Below are 23,792 nucleotides of genomic sequence, written 5' to 3'. Positions count from 1 at the left end.
AAGGTTCGTCCTTTTTTAAGGGTTTTTATGCTGATAACTTCCATTGTGAAAAGCAAACTCTTTTGATGCATATATCTGTTATTTAGATTTTGTTGAAGTTTCAATTACAACTAGCATGGATCATTCTCCACTCGCCCTCTCCACTTGCAGGTCATTGCCATGAACTGTTTGATTATATTACATGTTTCTGAATACCGTGTAAAAACATAATTATTAAGATAATTTACGTCCTTTCCCTGCTATTATATAACAAGGAGATCCTTGTGGGAACAGGTGTCCTCTGTTGATTATCTGGTTCAAAAAAAATTCTATCTTATCATTCTTCGCTTTGTTTGAGCTTGATTTTGCCAAAGAAATTAAAGCCTATTTGCTAAAAAAAAGAAAAAAAAATCTTAATATATTTTCATAATCCCTATGACTCGAGGTTTTCTTAAGTAACTAAAGGCACATTGAAAAGAAACTATGGGTTCACCGACTAGGAATCAATAATTTTTTTTTAGCAGATACCTTTATTGTCTCCTTTTATTAATTAAAAGCACAATTGAATTTGATCTTTATCGTCCACTCTGCTAGTCAAAGAACCTGTCCGACGACAGTTATGAAAAAGGAATAAAGTGGTAGTTTATACTTTCTTGTGAGAACCAGAAAAAAATATTCCTTCCAACAATTTTGAGTACCCTAAGCCCCCTTTCCACCCAAAAAATGTTTCAGCTTGATGCCCCAGTCGAAACAAAACAGGGAATACTTACCAAAACTACACATGAAATTCGCCACATTATAATTAAATCCACTCATTGTGTATAATGAGAGCTTATTGCCGCAATTCGGGCTCCGGGTACCCGCCGTATAACGCGACGCTACTATACAACATTATTACTATTATCACAGACGGGCTCACTAAACTGAGATCGAGGCTTGGGTCATAAAACCCCACTGGCTTCACAACATCACATGGTTGTTTTCACAGCTGAAGATTAGTGATTAGCTAGGAATTACGGACACCTATCATTTATAAGGGTAAATTTGACATTGAGCGTATCTTAATAATTTACTTCAAATAGATGGAATGTTTCAACAAGCTTCAATCCGCATTTCAAAAACGATGGTCAATCAAGTAATAAGCAAAAAAAATAACAAAGGTCATCAGTCTAGCTTTTGGCAACAGAAAAAATGGATATATTTCCCTTCGGTGTATATTATTAAATGCCCTTCGAGTTACTGTCGTACTTCCTAGTTAGAAATAATGATCTTGATAGGTTTTGCATAATTGACGACATGCAACATACAACACATGAAAGAAGGAAAGTAGGAAAACAAGCTGGTCGTTCCCTAGGAACTCTCTTTTTTAAAATATAAAAATAAGACCTTAGTTTACCCCTATGTCCGAAAACGTATATACATAATATACCTTGTATATATATATATATATATATATATATATATATATATATATATATATATATATATATATATATATATATATATATATATATATATATATATATATATATAAATCCATATAATTTTATTGATTTATATATAATAATATAAATAGATAATAGGAAATCAATATATATATATATATATATGTATATATATATATATATATATATATATATATATATATATATATATATATATATATATATATATATATATATATATATATATATATATATATATATATATAGGACTGGATTAAACCCTTTTCTCTGTCGTCTCTTATGGAATTGGTACGTCCATACGGGTGCGGCTAGGTAATACGTCCATACGGGTGCGACTGGGTAATTAGATGAGGAAATCAATCACTGTTGGGAAAGGTGTGAAACAAGGCTCTGTGCTTGGTCCAGCTCTTTTCAGTACTGCCATCCAAACCGTTATTAAACATATTCCTCCATTTCTAATTGAGCCCATATTGATGTCACCCACCTTTGTTATGCACACGATATCCTTCTATTATCTGATGATCTCCCAGTTCTCTAAATACAGTTGATACGGTTGGCTCTTGTTTCAAAGAGATTGGGCTTCAAATCACAGCCTCTAAAACTGAGCTTCTCGTCTACGGTTCGTCTCAATAGCATCCCATTACTATCAGTGTTGGCCCAGAAACTATTTCTGCGTCTTTCTCTGAATTATTTAGGTCTCCCGTTGGGGTAAACTGTTAAGACTACTAAAACACTTGTCATCTCCGCTTTGAAAGAAAAGCTTAGAAACATCGTACGGGCTGCTTGCTCAAGTTAAAGGCCAGTTTCACAAAATAACCCTGGGCAGACTTTACTGTGCTTTTTTGCCCCAAATGTCTTCTTCTTGGTCTCTCTGCGGAAGTTTTTTCACAATATCTGAACGGAAGAGAATTAGATCTCTATTCTTTCGTTTTGCAAATATCTTCGGTAGTCGCCGCATTGGACTCACAACCGGTACATTTCGAGTAGATATTGCGTTTATGATGTTTCTTCAAAAATGGACCAGCTTTTGGACAGGTTCCGTAAGCGCCGGGAAAATACTATCGACTTTCCACTTAACTGTATAGCTGAATTGTGTTGCCTTAATAGCTGAGATGTTATTTGTTTTTTTGTGTTTTTTATAGTTTATTGGTTCCATTTTTTTTCTGTATTTTTGTACTCCTCTAAGTGCATTTCATGTACGTAAAGAGGGGTGAAATAAATTATTATTACTATTATTATATAGATTACACAAGGTGTAACATATAAGATGTTGTTCGTAGTTATTGCTGTTTGTGTCAGTTTTTAAAATTGCCTTGTTAAATTGCACTGTAGTGCTAAATAGATTGTCTATGCAACAGCTTTCTCCAATTTTGCAGAGGAGTGAAGAAATTCTTTTAGTTTTTCATATTAAGTAAATTAACTACATTACGAAGTTATTTCCCTTTGGAGACCTTCGGGAAAATACGACAAAATTTGAATGTTTACATTCGAAAGAAACAAATCTGAAAATAGACTCGTTTCTAATTATCTAGCAAAAAAAAAAAAAAAAAAAAAAAAAAAAAAAAAAAAAAAAAATACAAACAAGTTTAAATTTTTTAAGTTTTACCAAATATAGAATTCAAGAAGAATGGAGTCGGAAATGTGATATAAAAGCCTCTTTTATAAACTATAGAGCAAATAACAACCAGTCCAGAGTCAATCAAGATTTATAAACGCTTTCATGTCTTTCATGTATAATCAAGATACTCCAAATTACTTCGATGTACTTCTAGGACTCATCAGCGTTGGAATCAGAAATTGAACTCTAGATACGAGCAGCTAATACAGCCTACAGTTTGAAATCTCGGTAAAGGCAAATTTAAAATGAAAACTATTAGTCTATTAGAGAAGGATATAGGGGAGGGGGTCGTTGATATATATATATATATATATATATATATATATATATATATATATATATATATATATATATATATATATATATATATATATATATATATATATATATATATATATATATATATATATATATATATATATATATATATATATATATATATATATATATATATATATATATATATATATATACAGCGACTGTCGACATTCACCGGTGGATGTCTGAAATACCTTTTTTTCCTCCTTGGCGGCGTTGCCAGTCAACTTTTTCAGTTTTATGCAAGGTTTGATGGTGACAGGTTAGGTTGGGTGAGGTTAGATTTTAACACATTTCTGAGATTTGCAACCTAATTTAATCTAGCCCAACCTAAAATAACTTTAACTTTTACCATCAAAGCTTGTATAAGACTGAAAAAGCTGATTAGCAAAGCTAACTGAATCCAAGCAGTAAAAATAGAATTTCGGACATTCACCGGTGAATGTCGACATTAATCAGATTTCGGACATTCACAGTTACATGATATACCCTACCTTGTACCCTACAAAATTGGCATATGCTACAAAATCTAGGTCCCAAAATGCCAAAAACTTGAAGTTAAAAGTTACGAAAAAATGCTATTTCGAGAATTGCTCGAAACAAAACTATTTTGTAGTCTATCCAACACAAAACAGAGCTTATTATCACATTTTCGAGGCCAATTTGGTTCGAATATTATCCTTCCCCTAGCCTTTTCTAGCAAGCCAAGGAAAATCGGACGAGAAAACCGAGACAAATAAGGTTTGCATCAAAAGATTCAACAAGAACAATGAACGACTCAAGGGATTTAGAGGACGTCCAATCTCAGGGATTTATTTCCGGGGGATTTAAACAAGAATAACCGAAAAGGATAGAACAGAGAAGCATCAACCAATTTGAACACTCGTTAGTATATACGAATTCTTCTTCAGTATACTAGCTTAGACCTGACATAACTTCTAAATGATACTATGTCTATAGTTCAAGACAGAGTTTGGCACTCGTGGATGTGCATTAGAGCAGCCGAACATAGAAACTAGAATTTTCTGGCTAAATTATACTTGAAGAGAAATCCGAACTTAGCACAAGTGAATCTTAGGAAAAAATTTCATCTTAAAAGCCAGTGTAAAGTAGTATATAAGATAAAAAATATAATGATTCCTCCTCATGATAAACCAAGAAATACAAAAAAAAAATGAAGCAACTTTTTGCAGAACAGAGAAACACACATTGCTTACTGCTGTAGAAAGGACGACGCAATTTTCTGCAACGTTGCCCAGCAATAAGCTTCCTGAAAACGACAAACTTCTGAGCAATTGTGCTCCATTCCAGCCAATTTAAAGTTTTTTCTTTTGATTGTAAGGCCTTTTTTGATTATCCCATCCAACCCTAGGATTTATCGCCATACAAGCTATTTAATAAAGTTATCCTCTGGATAGAGATGTAACTTCATTAGCCTAAATGAAAAGGCATGGAAATTCGCTTACTGAATCAAACTTTTAAAGCAACTTGTTTTTTGAAAAGTTCTGTCTTCGCTTATTCGTTTTTCTTACCAAATTGACACTCTCGAAGGATAAATATAATAAAAGTTGTAGCACATGAGTTTTGCGAGACAAATTTACGAGGAGAAAAGCCTAGTGCTGGTGCAGGACAACTGCCAAGGGATTACAAGTTATGTCTAGTACCAGTGTATTTTTCTAGTTGATTTATTTCTTCAGTCCCCGATTTCGTTAAGATCCTTTCCCTTTAAAGCCAATTGTTTTCAGTGTCAGCAGTATTTTGAAAAAATAAGTGATTCGTCTCTTATTGTGAGGTAGAAAAGTTAGTCCTTATCTTCAAAGGCTTTAAGGTTCTCTTAGTGGGGGATCAAAACACTTTCGCGGGTGAATTTGTATTGCTTAGTAGCAAGGATACACAATTGAGGGACTATTTAAATTGTTCAATTCAGTGATTAGATCATCAATTTTTAAGCAAATAGAATCCAATTATTGATTACCGTAATTTTTTTCAAAATTACCATTTTATTTCAATTAAGTCACTAAAAAAACATACAATAATGATGTACTTCCATATGCTGCCTAGAAAATAAACTACAAAATTTATAATAATCCGTTTGTTTTAGTTTAGGAGCAAGCATTAGCCAAAGAAATGTACCTTTGGCGTAAAGAGGGTTTGATGGCGTTGGTTGTAAAGTTACATCCATTTTAAATACAGGCCAATTCACTGGAAAAGCAAAATGTTTATATACATTAGACTGGGAAGGCGTCAGAACATCCAACCGTCAGGACATCCAACGTCATAACATCGACAAAAAAATCCGTCAGAACCACCAACCGTCACTTCATCCAAAATTTTGAAACTTTAGTCTTTTGGTGTTTAGGGGGGGGGAATGTACCTAGGTTAGGTTACGTATTTAATATATGCTATGCTTTACTCCCACCCCCCTGATGTGCAAATATCGAAATTTGTTTCTAAACTATTATATACTTATTACTATTAAATAAACTTATTATTTTTTTTTGATGTTGTGACGGTTGGATGTCCTGACGGTTGGATATTAAGACGTTTGGTGCTTGTGACGATTGTTCAAAATGGTAGCACCCTCATTAGGCTTACGCTTCAATTTGTCCTTTCCTATATAATGAGTCATTTTCATATAGGACTAATTTTTTGTCAGACGTCTTTTTTTTTCGTACGCCTAATGTGTCAGCTTTTGTGTCCAAATAACCTGAATTCTGCAATATCCCCGGATACTTTTAGGTTAGCAGAGCGTGCAAACTCCTAAGGTTTAATTGAGGTCGCAAGGACGCTAATGTCAAATTGTGACCTAAATCAACAACAAATTCTTAAGGTTAATTGTTTTCGTCTAGTACAGTTGACATATTAATTGTAAGAAACTGACCATTAAGATTATTCTTTATCTAATAAAAGCCATCACGTTCTCATTCCGATTTAACTGGAAACGAGGAATTGCTTGCAATTGTGCAATAGTTCGATTAACCGAGTGTGTGCCTGCCTAGTACCATCGTCTCGACTAAGTGTCTTTTATTACAGTAATAATAGCCAAAATTGTCTGCTTTTTCAGAAGCGACTAGGCTCGCATAAAATCAGATAAGGCTTTCAACGGAATATCAGTTTCTACTGCAAAATAACTTGCATAGCACATTCCCAGCTTTCACATAAGGCGAGGTAGGCTATATGCTTTATTTTCATTATATATATATATATATATATATATATATATATATATATATATATATATATATATATATATATATATATATATATATATATATATCTTGCTCTGTCTCCTAATTAGCAACTTTTTCCCGCTGAAAAAAAAAAAAAAAAAAAAAAAAAAAAAAAAAAACTTGTTCACCCGATTTATTTTAAATTTGCTAAATTTCTTTTACATATGCCCCCCTTGCACTAGTAACTCTTTTTTTCACAAAAATTTAAGCTCATTTTCCCTTACACAACTATTGATAAAAAGAGTGAAAAATTTTAAATCTTCCGCCAGTAAACTAGATCATGATTGGCCCTCTTTATTTTTATGATTTTTATGATTGGGTTATGATTTTTTATGTCTTTTGATTTGTGTCTTGATTATATCGTGATTGTGATATATGATTTGTGATTATGTCTATGATTATTATGATTCCCAAAAATTCCGGCTGCACGCCCTGAAGCCCAATTTTTTCGCCAAATTAATGCAAAGTTTCCTCTGTATTTCATGCATATTTATATGTTCATTTTAAATACCTAAACACTATCAAAAACGTTGTCGTCACTGTTGTCAAGAATTAAGTTTCCCAGAATGAGAAACGAGCATCTTCAAGGGATGATTAATATGACCGTTGTTCTTGTTCAAAGATAAAAAATCCCACATCTTCATTAGCAAGATATAATACTTAAAAGCAATAGTATAATCAAAATTACTGGGTATTCAAACTGATTTCAATTTTAAAACGCGTCATTGTTGCCATCGTTTTACATGAATAAGAACGCTTTCTAAGTTCAAGTTTGTCAGCTTTTGGAAGTCTGTAACGAGAGAGCTGAGGAGAGACCCAAATACGAAATTTAGAAAATAACTACTGAATAAAGTCTGGTTTATTGAATAAAGTTTATGGAATTTTACAGGTAATTTATACAATGGTAATTTTTTCTCGACCTCTAAATGGCTATAAACAAAAGACGAGTGAATATATAATAAAAATGACTTTATTACCAATTTACTTTATTACCTTTACGATTAAAGCTTTTGTCATATCTATGAACAGGCTTCGCAATATATTTTCATCTATGTTGGTGGCAAGGACTTGAAGAGTTGTAATGTATTTTTTCAGCTCCCTGTTAGTTTGGAAGTGTTACCTCGAATTTCATTTCTTTAATCCAGGGAAAAGATAGGAATCACTTGGCGCTAAGTCAAGAATATACAGTACAATGTTTGAAAATGTACCATTTAAATTGCTTAAGGACCCATTGGATTCAATGAGCACCGTAAAGACAGACACTGCCATAGGTTGATGTGATTCCAGAAGTCTGCATGCCTATTTTTCTATTTTGAGTAGCTCTCTGTAAGCATTGCAAAAGTTCCACAATCGCAATCTGCAGTAATTCTCGTTTCCAACTGCATTATTTCCACAAGCAATACAGCTACGTGGTGCAAAAAATGTTTGAAACCGTCACAACCCATATTAATTATTGGCGGCGATATTTTGTGAAGGGTAGTAATAACCTTATTCATAGACATGGCAAGTGTCTCTCAGTCGTGAAAGTGAATATAGAGAATAACATTGACTGCACATTACTTTTAGTAACAAACCAAAAGTAATGTAAGGAGCTTTGGGTTTGTTGATAATTGGAAGGAATTGTTGGTCGGAAGGGTTGTTTTGACCAGGAAGCGGGCAAGTGTGTCAGAATGAATATACAGAGAAGTGTCCTTAATTCAACATTGCTTTTGGTAACAAAATCATTTCTTTATACTTACCTGTCTTTTGTTTATAGCTAATCGAAGGTTAAAAACGTCTTTCTATTTCAAATGAAACCACAGAGTGGTCTGCTTCATTGTAAGGTCTTTTAAGGAATTCTAAATCAATAGGAAGTTGTGGTCTTACTTACACAAGTAATTACGGCAAAGTAGGGAGGAAACGACGGTTTCTATTTTTCTGTGGTGAAAGTTAGAGCTCTTTATAACGAACCTCATTTTTATTTTTGGGGGCCTTGTTTTTCGTAGAATGGCCATGTACTTTTCATCATACGTATGGAATAACCTTATTTTCTTGGACTTAATATTATCTGACTTAAACATTTATCTATTTACAAATAGATAATTGTGTAATCAAGAGTACAAGAAATACAAAATAGCTTGGTGTTATTGTTGATGAATGCCTTAATTTAAAAAAAATCACTTATCTTTTATTAGTAGTAAGATGGCAAGAAATGTTGGAATGGTGAGAAAGTTAAAGAACGTTTTCCTAAATTATGCGATGAGGTTATTTTTTTTCTTGTCCACCCGTATTAGTATATTGTGTGAGCATACGGTTTAGTACCTTTTCAGTTCATTTGAAGCAATTATGTATGATACTGAATATGACACTGCGAGCGTTGATTGGAGGTAATAAAAAAACATCAGTTATATATTATACCTCTGTCCGGTCTAGAAAAATTTTACCATACATTATTGATGTTTAAGTATTCATGTACAAGTTAGTTGCAAAGTGTTTCATAAATTTATAGATTTCTGGCGAAGGAGTAAAAAATTATCCTACGCGAACCGCTAATAATGTAACGAGTTCTCAATTTGCTAGTACAAGAACTTTATTTTAAACACATCATATTGGGCCAATTTTTTTTTAATAGCTTGGCTTTAAAAGTTCTTTAAAGAGTCTTTAAAAACGTCGGCGAATGTACCTGATTTTCGTAGAGATCTTAAAAATTTGTCTCCGGTTATATGATTTTTTAAGTATAGTGAAATTGATTTCCTCTCAAGTTACCCATAAAGAAGAAAAAAATAGTTTAGTATTTGTTAGATGGAAGCAGGGGTATTGAGTGTGTTAGTAAATGAAATGAATTGTTGTTGCGACCACGCCAGAATTTACCATTATGCCCGGGGCTAGGGGCGCATAATTCAAAGGGGGGCAATAAATTATCACTGAGTGATTTATTTTCTTAACAAAAACTGGATTGCGATGTGATTTATCGTCAAAGTGCCAGGCGCGCTCCGCCACTGTATTACCTATCCACTTAAAAGTGATTTTATAACAACACAGGAATTCCGTGGACACTTATAAACTGTCAGATGTCTCCCAAGAATGGCACTTGAGTACTCGGTATCACCTCTTTCTTTCATTACTTTTGGCTCATCAGTTACATTCTGTCCAGTGCTTTTACTATCCTCAAATTTTCGGAGATTTCCTCGAAAATCTCCCAAAACCAGAACGGCAAAACGCTTGGGTTTAGAAGCGTCAAAGCTTTAAATCCGGCCCTGGTTGCGACCAGGATCCGGGAAAGTGCACGGTTTTTTCTCTTTCTTTCTTTTATTCTCTTCTCTGTCTTAACCTTTTCCTTGTTTAATGATATTAATCAAACAGTTTGTGGTAATGAACTGTAAATAAGGAGCGACCCGGCTCAATAGTAACCGAAACTCTAAAAAACAGGATTTTGATACCAAGAGATACATCAAAAGAATCAGATTTTAATGCTGATTTCAAATATATGAGTTTCATCGAGTTTAGTCCTACCCATCAAAAGTTACGCGCCTAATAAAATTTGGCTGATTTTCGAAAAAAGGGGGAAAGACCCCCTAAGAGTTATATAACCTTAATGAAAATCACACAATCAGATTCAGCGTATCAGAGAACCCTACTGTAGAGGTTTCAAACTCCTATATGCAAAAATGTGGAATTTTGCATTTTTTGCCACAAGAAAGATGCGTGTTTTTTTTTTTTTTTCAGGGTTGTATCGACCCAGTGGTCCTAGAATATCGTGGGAGGGCTCATTGGGATGGAAATTAAAAGTCCTAGTGCCCTTTTTAAGTGACCAAAAAAATGGAGGGCATCTAGGCCCCCTCCCACGCTCATTTTTTCCCAAAGTCACCCCGATCAAAATTTTGAGACAGCCATTTTGTTCAGCATGTTCGAAAATATGATAAGTATGTCTTTTAGGATGACTTAATCCCCCGAAGTCCCTGGGGGGAGGGCTGCAAGCTATGAACTTTGCCCATTGTTTGCATATTGTATTGGTTATTGGGAAGTATACAGACGTTTTCAGGAGGGATTTTTTCTGGTAGTGGGGGGGGGTCGGGTGTTATATGGGAAGGTCTTTCCATGAAGGAAGTTTTCATGGGTGAAGGGACATTGCTATGAATGGGACGCCGGATTTCCCAGCATTATTTCAAAAAAAAGATCAGAAATTAAATAAAAAAGCAAGTTTTTCAACTGAAAGTAAGCAGCAACATCAAAACTTAAAACGAACAGAAAATATCACATATATGATTGGGTTCACCCCCTAGTCAATAACTCGCTCTTTAAGCCAAAGATTTTTTAGTACTTTCATAAGAGCAATTTATTCTAATTAACGGCCTTTGTGATTAAGCGGTCATTTCTAAAGAAGTGGAACAAAATTCGAACCTAAGCTTAAAGAGCAAGGTATTGACTAGGGGGCGAACCCCCTAATATACGTATTAAAAGTATATGAATATAGAAGTTCGTTACATAAGTTAATTCGCAAGTTATGTATATTTATTACTAATAAAAACGTTCGTAAATAAAATTAAACAAGTTTCAAGAAAGCCATTTAAGCAAATAAAAGTAAAATTAATATTCAGATTTTGTTTTAATTGTCTATTCACGGGGAGCAGAAATCAAAACCTGCATTAATTCAAAAACGTTCAAAAATTAAATAAAAAAAACAAGTTTTTTTTAACTGAAAGTAAGGAACAACCTTATAACTTAAAACGAACAGAAATTATTCCGTATATGAAAGGGGCTGTCCCTCCTCAACGCCTCGCTCTTTACGCTAAAGTTTGACTTTCTCACAACTCTACTTTTTTAAACAATAAAAACTTTAGCGTAAAAAGCGTGGCGTTGAGGAGGGGATACCCCCTTTCATATACGGAATAATTTCTGTTTGTTTTCGGTTTTAACGTCGTTCCTTACTTTCAATTAAAAAAAACTTGTTTTTTTTTATTTAATATGTTTAAAGGATTGATATACTCCGAAAAAACGAAAGCTCAAGGAGAATTATGTGTTTTATTCTTTTTTCTGTTTTTTTAAGTAAACCCTGTATTTAATTGAAAAAAAAATAAAAAACAATAGCTAATCGTTGGGCATGCGTTGCAATTCAGACTTTATACTCACGGCCTACGAAGAAAAATCTTATCCATACGCGGCAGAATACCAGGAGTTATGCGCCCTGAGTACATGCAGTTACTTGGACATTAGAAAATAACATAACCGCTATAGGAGTGGAGGTGGCATTTTTGATAAGTAAGTAAATAAAGCAAGAGAAGAATGCCTGCCTTGGTTAGATAAAAAATAGGATAAAAAAAATAATCTGATGAAATATAGTACCTGCAAGAGAGCCGGACATTGCAGCATCAAGAGTAGAAACCTGGAAAAGTCGTAAAGCTTCGTCCACGTGAGCCTCTGTTGCAAAAGGCAGCAACTGCATCTTCGCAAGGGATTCAGAAATTCGAATAACTGCTTCAAGTTGCCTGGAATTGACAAAAAGCAGTAGCAGTAACAAGAAAAAATCGCTTTTTTTCAAATTAAAATATGAAGTAAGAATTATAGGATGATTATGGTTTATCTTTGCGGGATACTGTCTCTTTCTACGTAAAAACAAAAATACCCAAAAGAAAAAGTTAAACAATCGATGAAAATAAATATATCTAGCACAAAATAGTCGTTTTTTACTTGCCTGTCTCTATAATGCTTTTGTTATTCTGTACGTTTTATCACTTTCTCCTTTCTGACTAATTTTTGGCAGGGTGATTAGCGAACTCTGCAAATTTGTGGCTATAAGTATCGTAAATTCCTTTGGAATCTTCCACATTAGATCAGGAACTCTTAAATCACCACAAATATGGTGCCCCTCATCCTTTTACTGCTGTTACAGAAAGGCTGCAAAATTTAGGAGTTGGAATTTTCCTTACAATAATCTTCTCTTATTAAACTATTATCCAAGATTAGAATAGCTGAAAATACAAGAGCCAACATCTTTTAAGCGAAGCTAAAAATAAAACTGAAACACAGAGAAAAGTCTGAGTTTTAATTCCTTTTAACAAAGCTGGAAGTCGTAAACACTGTTTTATCAAGAGACTTTTGTTTAGAATAGTAATTTTCGCACATGACAGGCGAAGGATTTCGCAGTATAACATCATACATATGACAAAAGCCGCATGCACACAGACATAAAAGAAAACAACCGTTTTAAGCATTACTGATCAGTATTGAAGTTAGATTTCGATTTCAACTTTGACAACACTTCCGTCCAAACAGATGTTTTTTTTTTGGGGGGGGGGTATGTACAGGATATAGGAATCCCCGCTCTCGGAATTGTCTGAAAAGCTCCCTGAAACTGGTTATTTGGTTCCTGGTTCTTCTATTTCGCAAAAAAAAAAACACAACCCAAATTCAATCTTGGTTTGAAGCTTTTGACCCCCCCCCCCCATCAAAAAGGATTTATATTACGTTTTTTGAGAGTTACACATGTGAGTACCTAGTACGAGTTAGCACTAGTTTTTTAGTACTGTAATAAAAGTTTCTTATTGTTTAGTTAAACGGCACCTGTGCTTCGAGAGTCGTTTATAATTAAATACGACAAAAAGTCAAAATTTTTCGAAAGGTACGAGGTGTTGAGGAGGAAACAACCCCCCCTCATGTATAATTTCTGTTCATTTTTAATTTTAATGTTACTCCTTACTTTTAGTTGAAAACTTTTTTTTTTATATTTAATTTCTGATCGTTTTTTTTTAAATAATGCCGGGAAATTTGGCTCCCCCTCCATGGAAAATTCCTCCATAGAAAGGTTCTCCCACGGAAAATACCCCACCCCCCAACAGGAAGATTTCCCCTGGACAATTCTATTCTCGCTGAGAATTCCCCCGAAATATGTTTTGAGGAGGCTTCTCCGTGAAAAATTCTTCGTAGCACACTTTCATTTGAAAAAGACTAATTTCTGATTGTTTTCCAAATCATGGCGAAAACCCGCCCCCTCCGTGGAATTTTCCCCGGAAATCCCCCCCCCCGTGGAAAGTTGCTCCAGCAGTAACCCCCCCTTTTGAAAAATGTCTGTATATTTCCCAATAACGAATCCTATATTTGAACAATGGGTAAATTTCATAACTTTACAGACCTTTCGACTGCAAAAATACGTAAGGCGTTAAGCGACATTTTCCTAAATGTTCAGGAGGAAAAAAAACAACTGTTTTTATAAATATGCCTTCATATCTCTCTCGAGCTCCAATCGTGCCTTTCTGCCTATCCCATGGTGGGCCTTATGTGACAATCCGCGTGGCTGTGAAAGAGTCGTGCGCTTGACGCTTTTTGGTCTCCAAAACAGGCTGAAATTCGGCTTTAGCGCGTATTGAGTAGGTTATAAAATTGGGAATGCCTCGAGAGCGACAGGGGATACGAGCATTCTGATTAAACCAACAGACCGGCGTGTCTGATTTAAGTAGAATCGATATAAAATTCATTTTTGACTGATATGTCACATAATGCTAAAATCATGCGATTAAAACGGAGTTTGTTTGCCACAATGTTGCCATATGACGCCGAAATTCGCTTTTGCAGGTGGCTAACTATGAGCGAGCGGGTAGCTCGCGGATAGCTACTGTTTCACCTGATTTTTTCAATAATGCAATAATAGAGCCACAATCGCAAATTGAATGTTCATGCATAGTTCGCGGTTTGAATCTAAGTCTAGTTTGTTATGCCGATGACGTGTTTATGCCTTGTCGGACCATTTCGCGCCTCGAGGAGAATTTTAAAATGTTAAATGATGAATACCGGAAAATTGGTCTTAGTTTCAATGCAGCTAAGTCTGAGATTGTTCTTTTTAATTGGAATGATTCGACTGATGTATCTGTTAGACTTGGTGATATTACCGTTAAGCCAGTGACTTCGTTAACTTATTTGGGCCTCCCTGTCGGAACTTCCGTGCGAGCTACCCGCTCGCTTATAGCTAACCACCTTCAAAAGCGAATTTCGGCGTCATATGGCAATATTGTGGCAAACAAACTCCGTTTTAATCGCATGATTTTAGCTAGGCTGTATAACGCAACTGCGCTGCCACATATTCTATATATTGCATCTTCCTGGGAGAATGCTTCAGAAATCTGACATTAAGCAAATCCGGTCTTACTACTTTTGTTATGCAAAGTATCTGTTGAGACTACCTATGTGGACGCGTAACTCATATATTAGTATTCATTTTAAAGTTGCAGAACCATTCCCGGCAGTTAGAAAGCAGATTAAAAATTTTAACGCAAGGCTATCGCACGAGTGGTCGTCCCTCCTGCGGCAGTAGAGTCGATGTAGTGCTTTTAAGTACTTGTTCTGTATTGTTTTTTTTTTTCTCTTTTCTTTTTTTTTTTTTATGTTGTACTCCGTCTTTTTGCTTTTTTGTAGTGACGGGTTAAAAAATAAATAAATAAATAACCCATTCGTATTTCCACAGCCATTTCCCCCAGGAGCTGTGGGGGTCATGCTATCCCCAAAGGCATAGTTATTGCACCTTTCGAATATACTGAATGAAACTGATATCTAAAAATGTTGATCGGATGACTTTAAGGAAAAAGGGGCGTGGAAGGAAGGCTAGTTGCCCTCCAGTCTTTTTGGTCACTTAAAAATGGCACTAGAACTTTTAATTGCAGTTCAAATGAGACTTCTCCTGATATTCTAGGACCCTCGGTTCGATAGGAACACCCCTGAAAAAAAACAAAAAAACAATCATTTGTTATCTTTCTTTTGACAAAAAAAAAAAAAACTAAATTCCACGTTTTTGCAGATGGGAGCGAGAAACCTCTACAATAAGGTACTCTGATGCGCGGAATCTAAAGGTGCGATTCTCATTTTGATTCTTTGACTTTTTGGGGGTGCTTCGCCCCTTTTGATTCTTTGACTTTTTGGGGGTGCTTCACCCCTTTTTCGAAAATCAGGCAACATGCCTCAGGCTCGTTGCTTTTGATGAGTAACACTAAACTTATTGAATCTTATCTATTTGAAATCAGGGTCAAATTCTGTTTTTTTTGGTTTTTTTTTTTAGTTTCGTTGCTATTGAGCCGAGTCTTACTTACAGTTCGTGGTAGCGAACTGTTTGATTATTTCACGTTTATTTTCTTTACCGTCACTAATTTTTACACGTGGCCACCTTCAAGGTTGGCAAATGGGTCTTTCAAGATTCTGTCAATTTAAATATCATATTTTAATCACTTCGTCCCCACAGGAACAGTGCTGAAGACACCTGTTCAGTCCCACAGTAATGGAAACTGCCGGGGAATTTATTGAGAGCCAAAGTTGTTCCGTTTTCTGGGATCTAACTGGGAGCAAATCCAAGAAATGAGGAACATTAGATTAAAAATGAACATGTCACGGGCAGTCTTGGATCATTGAAATGTCTTATGCAATTGTCGTCTACTATTTAAACAAGCTGCACACTTTTTTTTGCTATACCGTAGAGTCTAACCACATTTACACTATTTCAGCACTGCATAATTTGAAAATTTTGTTGATTTTTCTGTTTTTACATACAACTACATACTTCAAAGCTAACATACTATTGCTGCGAAGAATTTTGGGATTTTTTGAAAATGTAGAAGGAACAAAAGTAAGATTTTCTTTAATACGTTTGTGATAATGAGCGTATGCAGGAACGGGTGAGCGCTGTGGTGTACTTCTGCATATTCCGGGTTGAAATCAACCCTTAAACTTATTCAATCGACCGTCAAAAATCTTTTGTCGAAGAAAAATGTTGTTGTTGTTAGCTCAGATGTGAACTAGACTTCTTCGCCCATATGAGTTTCGACCCAAGGACATGTCAGTACAAGTTAAAAGTCAGTATATAATCAAAAAATAATTTCGGAATACGATCAGAGAATGCTGGGGTCATTCATTAAATTAAACCAAAAAAGAAAAAAAAAATACAGGTATCTTCAAGTAGAAACATTAGCTTGGAAAAGAAAGAAAAATATCGCAAGAGCCTAACACTGATCCGGCGAGGTAGATTAGATGTTCGAAAACAAAAACATGTTACTGAAAGAAATGTTTTGTCGTTCTGTCATTTATTTGAGTACATTTTCCACATGAACTAGAGACTACCCCGGGACTGGATCTTGGACCGATTTGAAGAGATTGGGACAATAATAGAACAAACATTTCATCTTTTGTCTTTCTTCCAGACTCGAACAAGAGGCATAGCAACGGAGACAAGATTATCAGTGAAAACAGAAACCGCTTGGAAGAATTTTACGAGTTAAATACCAGACAATTTCTATTTTCATCGTCAAAACAATTTCAACTCCGATGACACGCCAATGAGATTTACAAGCTGAGCGTGTTCTTGAAGGACATTACCCGTAATGCACGGAATATGATGAAAAGCAAGCCTAGTTTAAGCATTTATTGCAAGAGTTCATATGTTGTTCAAAGAAAGTTGTTAGTTCACGATTGTTCAGTACAGATAAAAAGTTGATTGGAAAGACAAGAGAAAAAGTAACGCTTGCTTCACCATCTTCACCGGCTATATCTTTGATTATTCATCTATATGAGGAAGAGACATTTAAATCAAAAACATTGAAGCACAAATAATTCAATACTAGACGAACAACAAATTTCCTTCCCATTTGGAGGAAGGATGACATATTACTAAAGATTGTACTTTTTTGCCACCCATCTTGGGCCAAACGAAAAGCAGGTCGTCCCGGAATGGTGTGAGAGGAGGTCATAAGGAAGGGTTTAAAGGAAACACAACTTCATGGAATAGGATAGTGAGGCTTTAGATAGATCGGGGTAGAAAAGTCACTTGCGCAGCTTTGTTGTCTCAGGCAGCTAGGAGCTGCAATGAGTTGTTAATAGTAGTAGTATTAGCTATTAAGCGTAATTTTTATTCAACAAATTTCCCATTAACCGTCTAGGGCTAAACAGAAAGCAGGTCGTCCACGGTTGAAGTGGGAGGATGTCATAAAAGAGGGAGACTTTGAATAGATTGGGATGGAGGAGGAGCGTGCTAAGTTGTGTTGGCCTCAGGAGGCTTGGTGCTGCGGCGAGTCGTTGTTGGTAGTAGTAGCACATTTCCCATTGCTTAAGACGGTGAAAAAAAGGAAGAGGGGCTAATACGCAGAAGATTTCTATCACCCCGCCTCCCCGACAAATTCTCTAAAATTTCTCAGGAATTTCGTTTTTTAGGCTAATATGAACCTAGAGGTTAAGAGAGTTGGGATCTCATTTTAGGATGATTTTCCTGAAAAATATATGTGCTGTTTAGTATAAAAGCGAACGTTGTATGTTGTATGTTGTAATACTGCACCACTCACATGTTGACATTGTATGCATGAATTAAAAGTTTCGCACCAATACATCTTATCTCCGCTATGGACAAAGTCTACAATAAGAAAATTGATTCAAGGACATAACTGACTAACAATTATCGCTACTAGACGGTTGGAATCGTTCTGTTTTGCTATAGACATTCTGTTAAAAAGCGGAGGATTTAGAGAATAATACCCTTCTTTTCTAGAAGGGTATTTTTAATAACTAAAATAATACAAAATCTCTATGCAGTCAGACACCGTATTGTCAATTTTACATTCTTATTTTGTAGATGATTACCTATTTTAACTTAACAAGGATATTAGTACTTAAATTGCTAAATATTATGACAAATTACTGACAGGATTAAAGCTGAGACACTGACGAACACCCTAACTCTATGGGCTGCACAACATAATAAAAAAAACCTTAATACGTATAATCAAGTTCATGATACGCATACATTAAATCCTCCCATCCAAAACATTTTTCAGATTATTACATTAAATATTATTTAATAAAGGCTCTCTGAAGTGTTTTGGATATTACCAAATCAATATTTTATTCGACGCCGCATTTACGTATATATCTCTTACATTTTTCGAAAATCAAAAATAACCAAGTTATTAAGCTTTTGGGCGAGAATTTCCTGTCCAAGGGCAGCGTCATTTGGTAATATGAAAGAACGAAAAAAGCACTTGCTTTCAAACCAGCCAGTTTCAAGTCATAAAACAATCTGAAAAGCTCAATGAACGAACCAGTAGCGGTTTTTACGTTTCATAATCCGGGGGAGCGGTATACTATAGGAGTGTAAAAATATAAAACCAAAGGAATTTAATATCAGATGTCAGAAAAACTTGATGGGGGAGCAGCTGCCCAGGCGTATATCAGTTACTGGAAAAATTCAAAGTTATTATTCTCAGTCCTTAACATGCTTTTAGTCCCCAATAACTCTCACCGATAAACAAGATCGTTTCCAGGGGGTAGAGGGTTTGACCACCCCGTGTTTTTTTTGTAAACCCCCGAAAAAATCCTTTTGTAGCCACCCCCCCCCAAAAAAAAAAATAATCCTAGATACGACCCTGCAGATAAATCAAGTACATGAGAATACTTAATACACAGTACAGGTTAACGAGCGGCTAGCAACCCCACAAAAATGTTCTCAATTAGTTTTATGGATGAACTATGAAAAATCTCCAAATATTGTTCTTTTTGTCCATACATCTGGGTTCAAACTAATAGCAGGCCGTCCCAAAACAGGGTGGGGAGAGAAACTATGAGGAAGGATTTAAAGAAACGGCAACATTATGGGACGGGTGAAATGTGAAGCTCTGGATCAATTGGGGTGGAGAAGAACGAGTGAAGGTGGGTTGGTCTCTGGCGGCTTGGTCCTGCAGTAAGTTGTTGGTAGTTGTAGTAGCATATACAAACACAAAATACTTTCTGAAAACCTTTAAAGGATAGAATTCGCCCTTAACAGTAAATTTATTAATGTATTTGTTATCTGGTCATCGATCAAAGAAAGTAGATTTAAATTAACAAAAGGTAAGCTTTGTTTAAAGTCTATTGACATAAGCAAGTGCATAAGATCTGGTCATGAATGATTGGCAGAAACTGTAACTGTGCCTTTTTGACCCGTTTTTCCCAAAAACAGTGTAATAAGTTCGTCAAGGGCACCCATAGAGGGAGGGAATTCAAAGCCCTCCCCGATCCACAAGAAATCCTAAAAAAAGATGTGTCAGAATTGCTTCTTCACATACTACCGAGAAGAAAAACCATCATTTTTCATAAGAAAAATGTCAAAATGGCAATCATGTATGAGTTAATAGAATAATAAAGCGAACCAAGAATAACAAATATTTGTCATAACCTTTGCCCGTTAAAAACCCTTACTCACCCTATTAATGTTTGTACTCCTAATTCCTATATAATATATAGCCTATAGATGGCAAATCTTTAACATGCAGATACTTTAGCAAAACATTAAGAACGTTATTCCTTAAATAGTGTACCTTCCTTTTCTTTTAATCACCTTTAGGCTTGTGGGAATAATGACTCCTAAAATGAGGCCATCATAGGCAACCATCATCCTTTTACTATTAGTTATTCCCTTGGTTTCTGCTATAGCTGTTTCAGAGAATAAAATACTTTTATAACATTTTGGGGCGGCTCTTGGGGTAAGTGAAGTAAGCAGTCGTGTAGGGCGCCGGGTGTAGGGGGCACCTTGAGCAAACGGTGCCCTCGGTGGCAAAGGGTGTCGGACGGAGAGACCGCTGCCAGGCGCCAAGTGACTTAATCAACACAAAAATTATAAGATAATTGCAGAGACTCCAAAATCGATTTATATCACCAAAAGAATGGTAGGATTTTTTGGGCATGAAATTGCCTCAATTTGAACAATCTCCTCTTGGTGCAACGCAAATCAGTTGCTAGTGATTTTATGACAGTAGTATGTTACCTACCATTTTGCCAAGGCCCCCGTACAAACAGGTTTTTTTTCTGATAGTTAATTCTATAGGGGCATTACACCCTTTCAAAGAGATTTATGCGATTTCTAGTTCAATGTATACAAAGGTTTTTTTTTTTTATTATGACAGTTATTTTTTGTGTGTCATTCTATTAGATAAAGTTGACGACTATTCAAAAATAATAAATTTTTTAGTCGGTTTTCTAAAAAAAAAAAAAACTTGTCATGCTACAATGTAATTAATTTAAAAAAAAAACCCGATATAATGTCCCCACACTGCATTCCAATTTTCATTATGCATTAAGACATTGTTTATAGTACACCATATATTTTTAACTTTTTAAAACAATGGAGTTGTCTATTTTCAATGTGAGTACACTTTCCATTTTTTTTATTTCCCAAAAAAAATAAAAAAAGAAAAACGTTTTACTAGTAAATTCAAATTTCACAGGGACAGGCCCAAAACAGTTCTTTATCATTCAGAAATAAAGATTTTTCCGAACATCATGTATTTTTCTGCTTTGAATGAAAAGCTTGCGTGTTACAACGAGTGTGAGAGTTTGGGGGGGGGGGTTAAATTTCACCGGCTCTGGCTATAAACGGGGTTTGTCTAATTCCGCTGTCACACCAGATGACTGTGGGAAAAAAGTAGGGTGGAAGGGGGGGACCTAGATGCCCTCCATTTTTTTTTTTTGGGTTACTTAAAAAGGACATTAGAACTTTTTATTTTCCGTTCGAATGGGGCTCCAGATAGGAGCTTTTAACTTCCATAGTAGGGTTCTCTGATGATGCGATTTTCATTAAAGTTCTATGAGTTTTAGAGGGATGTTTTCCCCCTTTTTTCAAAAACAAGGCAAATTTTTCTCAGGCGCATAACTTTTGACCGCTATAGCTAAACTTTATGAAACTGATATATTTGAAATCATAAGGATTCGCTATTTACGCTAAAGTTTTTTATTGTTTGAAAAAAAGTTGTGAGACAATGTCAAACTTTAGCTTAAAGAGCGATGCGATGAGGAGGGGGAAAGTCCCCTTAATATAGGGAATAATTTCTGTTCTTTTTAATGTCGCTCCTTACCTTCATTTTAAAAAAAAAAACTTTTTTTTTTATTTAATTTCTGTTCGTTTTTTTTTAGTTAATGTAGCTTTTTGCACAAAAATTTTATTTTTTGCACAAAAATTTTACTTTTCTTTTAGTAAATGGATGTATTTACAAATTAACTTCTATATTCCTGTATTTTTCTTCTGTCAAAAAAAATACAAAGTTTCAGATTTTTGAAGATTTGAGCTTTAAATCTATGTTATAGTGTTTTCTGATACGCTGAATCTGACGGCTTGTTTTTCATTAAAATTCATTAACTTGTAGAAAATGTTTCCCCTCCCCCTCTTTAAAAAAAAAAGACTGAAGTAAGGTTTTTTAAAATTTAGTGGCAAAAACAAGTTTTTTTTGAATTAAGTTTAAGTTGCTCAAAAAAGTAATTGAAAACCCCTGATTTTGAAATCAAGATGTATTTTACACTAATTTAGATGCCTAACATAAACTGAATTATTTTCCAAACCCAAAATGCATTTTTTTTTTCATGCTAAATTTTTGTCTTTTTTTAAAGGGATAAGATACGTGCTATAATGCCCATCTTGAAAAGAAAGCGAGATGGAGCGAACCTGCACTAATGCAAGCCACAAGGGCATCTATTATCAAATATGCTGCTGGTAGAACTACACATGACCTGGACCAACCAATATCCGCGAATCTTTTAATGCCAGGGTCCTCTGACGCCAGTGTTAGCTCCACGCAACTTGGAAGGAACTTGAAAAGGGAATGGGCTGCTTCATACGAGCTGGGAATGGGCTGCTCGTATAATGTCTCAACCTCATCAGATCAAGATAGGAGGGACACTCTTCTTCAAGTCATACCAGAGACTTCTGATGTGCAGCCAGAACTTGTAAGTGTATAATTTCTTATATCATTATTTTTCAAAAATAATAAAACATTTTCTACGGTTCATATATTCCTATTATTTAAAAAAAACTTAAAATTTTGTTTCTAGTATATTTATTTGTCTTTAATTCGCCAAATTAGACATATTTATATATAAAAATATATATATATATATATATATATATATATATATATATATATATATATATATATATATATATATATATATATATATATATATATATATATATATATATATAAAGGAGTGCTTATATGCATTTCTATATAAAAAAAAAAAAAAAAAATTACATTTTAAATAATAAAAACTATAAGTTATTATGAATAAATTCATTTTAAACAAAAAAAAAAACAAAAAACGATTTGGTATTTCACGCTTGGCAAGTCACCCTTAAAACTGATATTATTGCGCTAAAACCATTTGCGCCTTATCAGATCGTCCCATCGCTTTTTAATCTGCTTTGAATTGTAAGCGGGTTTCCTGTGACAGGAAGAAGGTTTTTAGTAATCTCCAATTATGGGTTTCACATACGAAGAAAATATTATTTTGAACCAACTCAGGAGGCAATTATTTTCGTTTTGAAAAGGTTCAAGAAAAGAATTTGAGACTGTTCTATTTGAACAGTGTTGTGAAGTCCGATATCCCCACAACTCGGAAAGGGTATCGATCCTCCTACCTCGAAGGAAGCTCCCGGTTCCCAAGGGTTCTCCCCGGGAGGGGTTTGGGGGAGGGGGGCTCTAAAAAGGACCATCAAACATTTTAATTGCAATTGAATTGTTGATGTGGATGGAGAAAAAAAGTTCTTCTCTCTTACATTAGTTTATTTACGCAATATCGAAAACATTAGTGTGCACAGAACAGAGGAAAATAAAGGGTATTGAAAAATTAGCTACACAACCCACCCTGGAACGATTGGGGAATTGTACATACAATTACGTTAATTCTACAGAATTCAACCGGAATTATGCGTCTTTCGACAGCTGGTCGTATCTCATCAACACTGTGTCTTTCGGGTAACGAACTCTCGACTTTCCACCATTTTTTGCGTATTTGTTTTAAAAAAAAAATTTTGGGAATCAAACATATATTTTTTTAGTTTAATAAGTATACATTTTCCCGACAAAAAAAATATATTTTTTTTAACATGTTAAGTTGACATTATGAAAGACATAAGGCAATGTAACTTTTTTTCTTCTTCTTTTAATTGTTCAGGTGGTGGAACAATGACTATGAGAAATTTACAAAAGTTTATTATATATAAAATAATGGCTATTTTACATAAAAAATAAAACTTTTTTTTTCTACAGATTAAAAATATAGCACTCCCAGCGGCACCATTGAGTGATGAAGCAGGTATATTTACAGAACCAATTCTGTCACCACCAGCAGAGTTCAAGGATGAACCTACACTGGTTCTAGATAATATGAAGTGGCATGAGGGGTTCCTTAACGATGTTTTGGGTGAAATGGCCA

At 34.8% G+C, this 23,792-nt stretch overlaps 1 protein-coding gene across 4 annotated transcripts in view; it reads right to left on the bottom strand.

Annotated features, from left to right (window-relative positions):
- Positions 1-23,792, bottom strand: part of Mcm5 (Minichromosome maintenance 5) — a 253,686-nt gene that overhangs the window by 36,374 nt on the left and 193,520 nt on the right. For all 4 annotated transcript variants that reach the window (XM_089092199.1, XM_089092201.1, XM_089092200.1 and 1 more), the window contains exon 13: positions 11,934-12,076. In XM_089092199.1, coding sequence (XP_088948325.1) covers positions 11,934-12,076 — 143 coding nt within the window. The remainder of the gene's footprint in view (positions 1-11,933; positions 12,077-23,792) is intronic.

Source organism: Artemia sp. Qi Xiang Cuo, chromosome 7 (genome assembly GCF_049724085.1).
Source record: "Artemia sp. Qi Xiang Cuo chromosome 7, ASM4972408v1, whole genome shotgun sequence".
NCBI classification, from domain to species: domain Eukaryota; kingdom Metazoa; phylum Arthropoda; class Branchiopoda; order Anostraca; family Artemiidae; genus Artemia; species Artemia sp. Qi Xiang Cuo.
The sequence above is the reverse complement of the archived record's forward strand: the minus strand, read 5'-3'. Positions and strand labels throughout refer to the sequence as shown.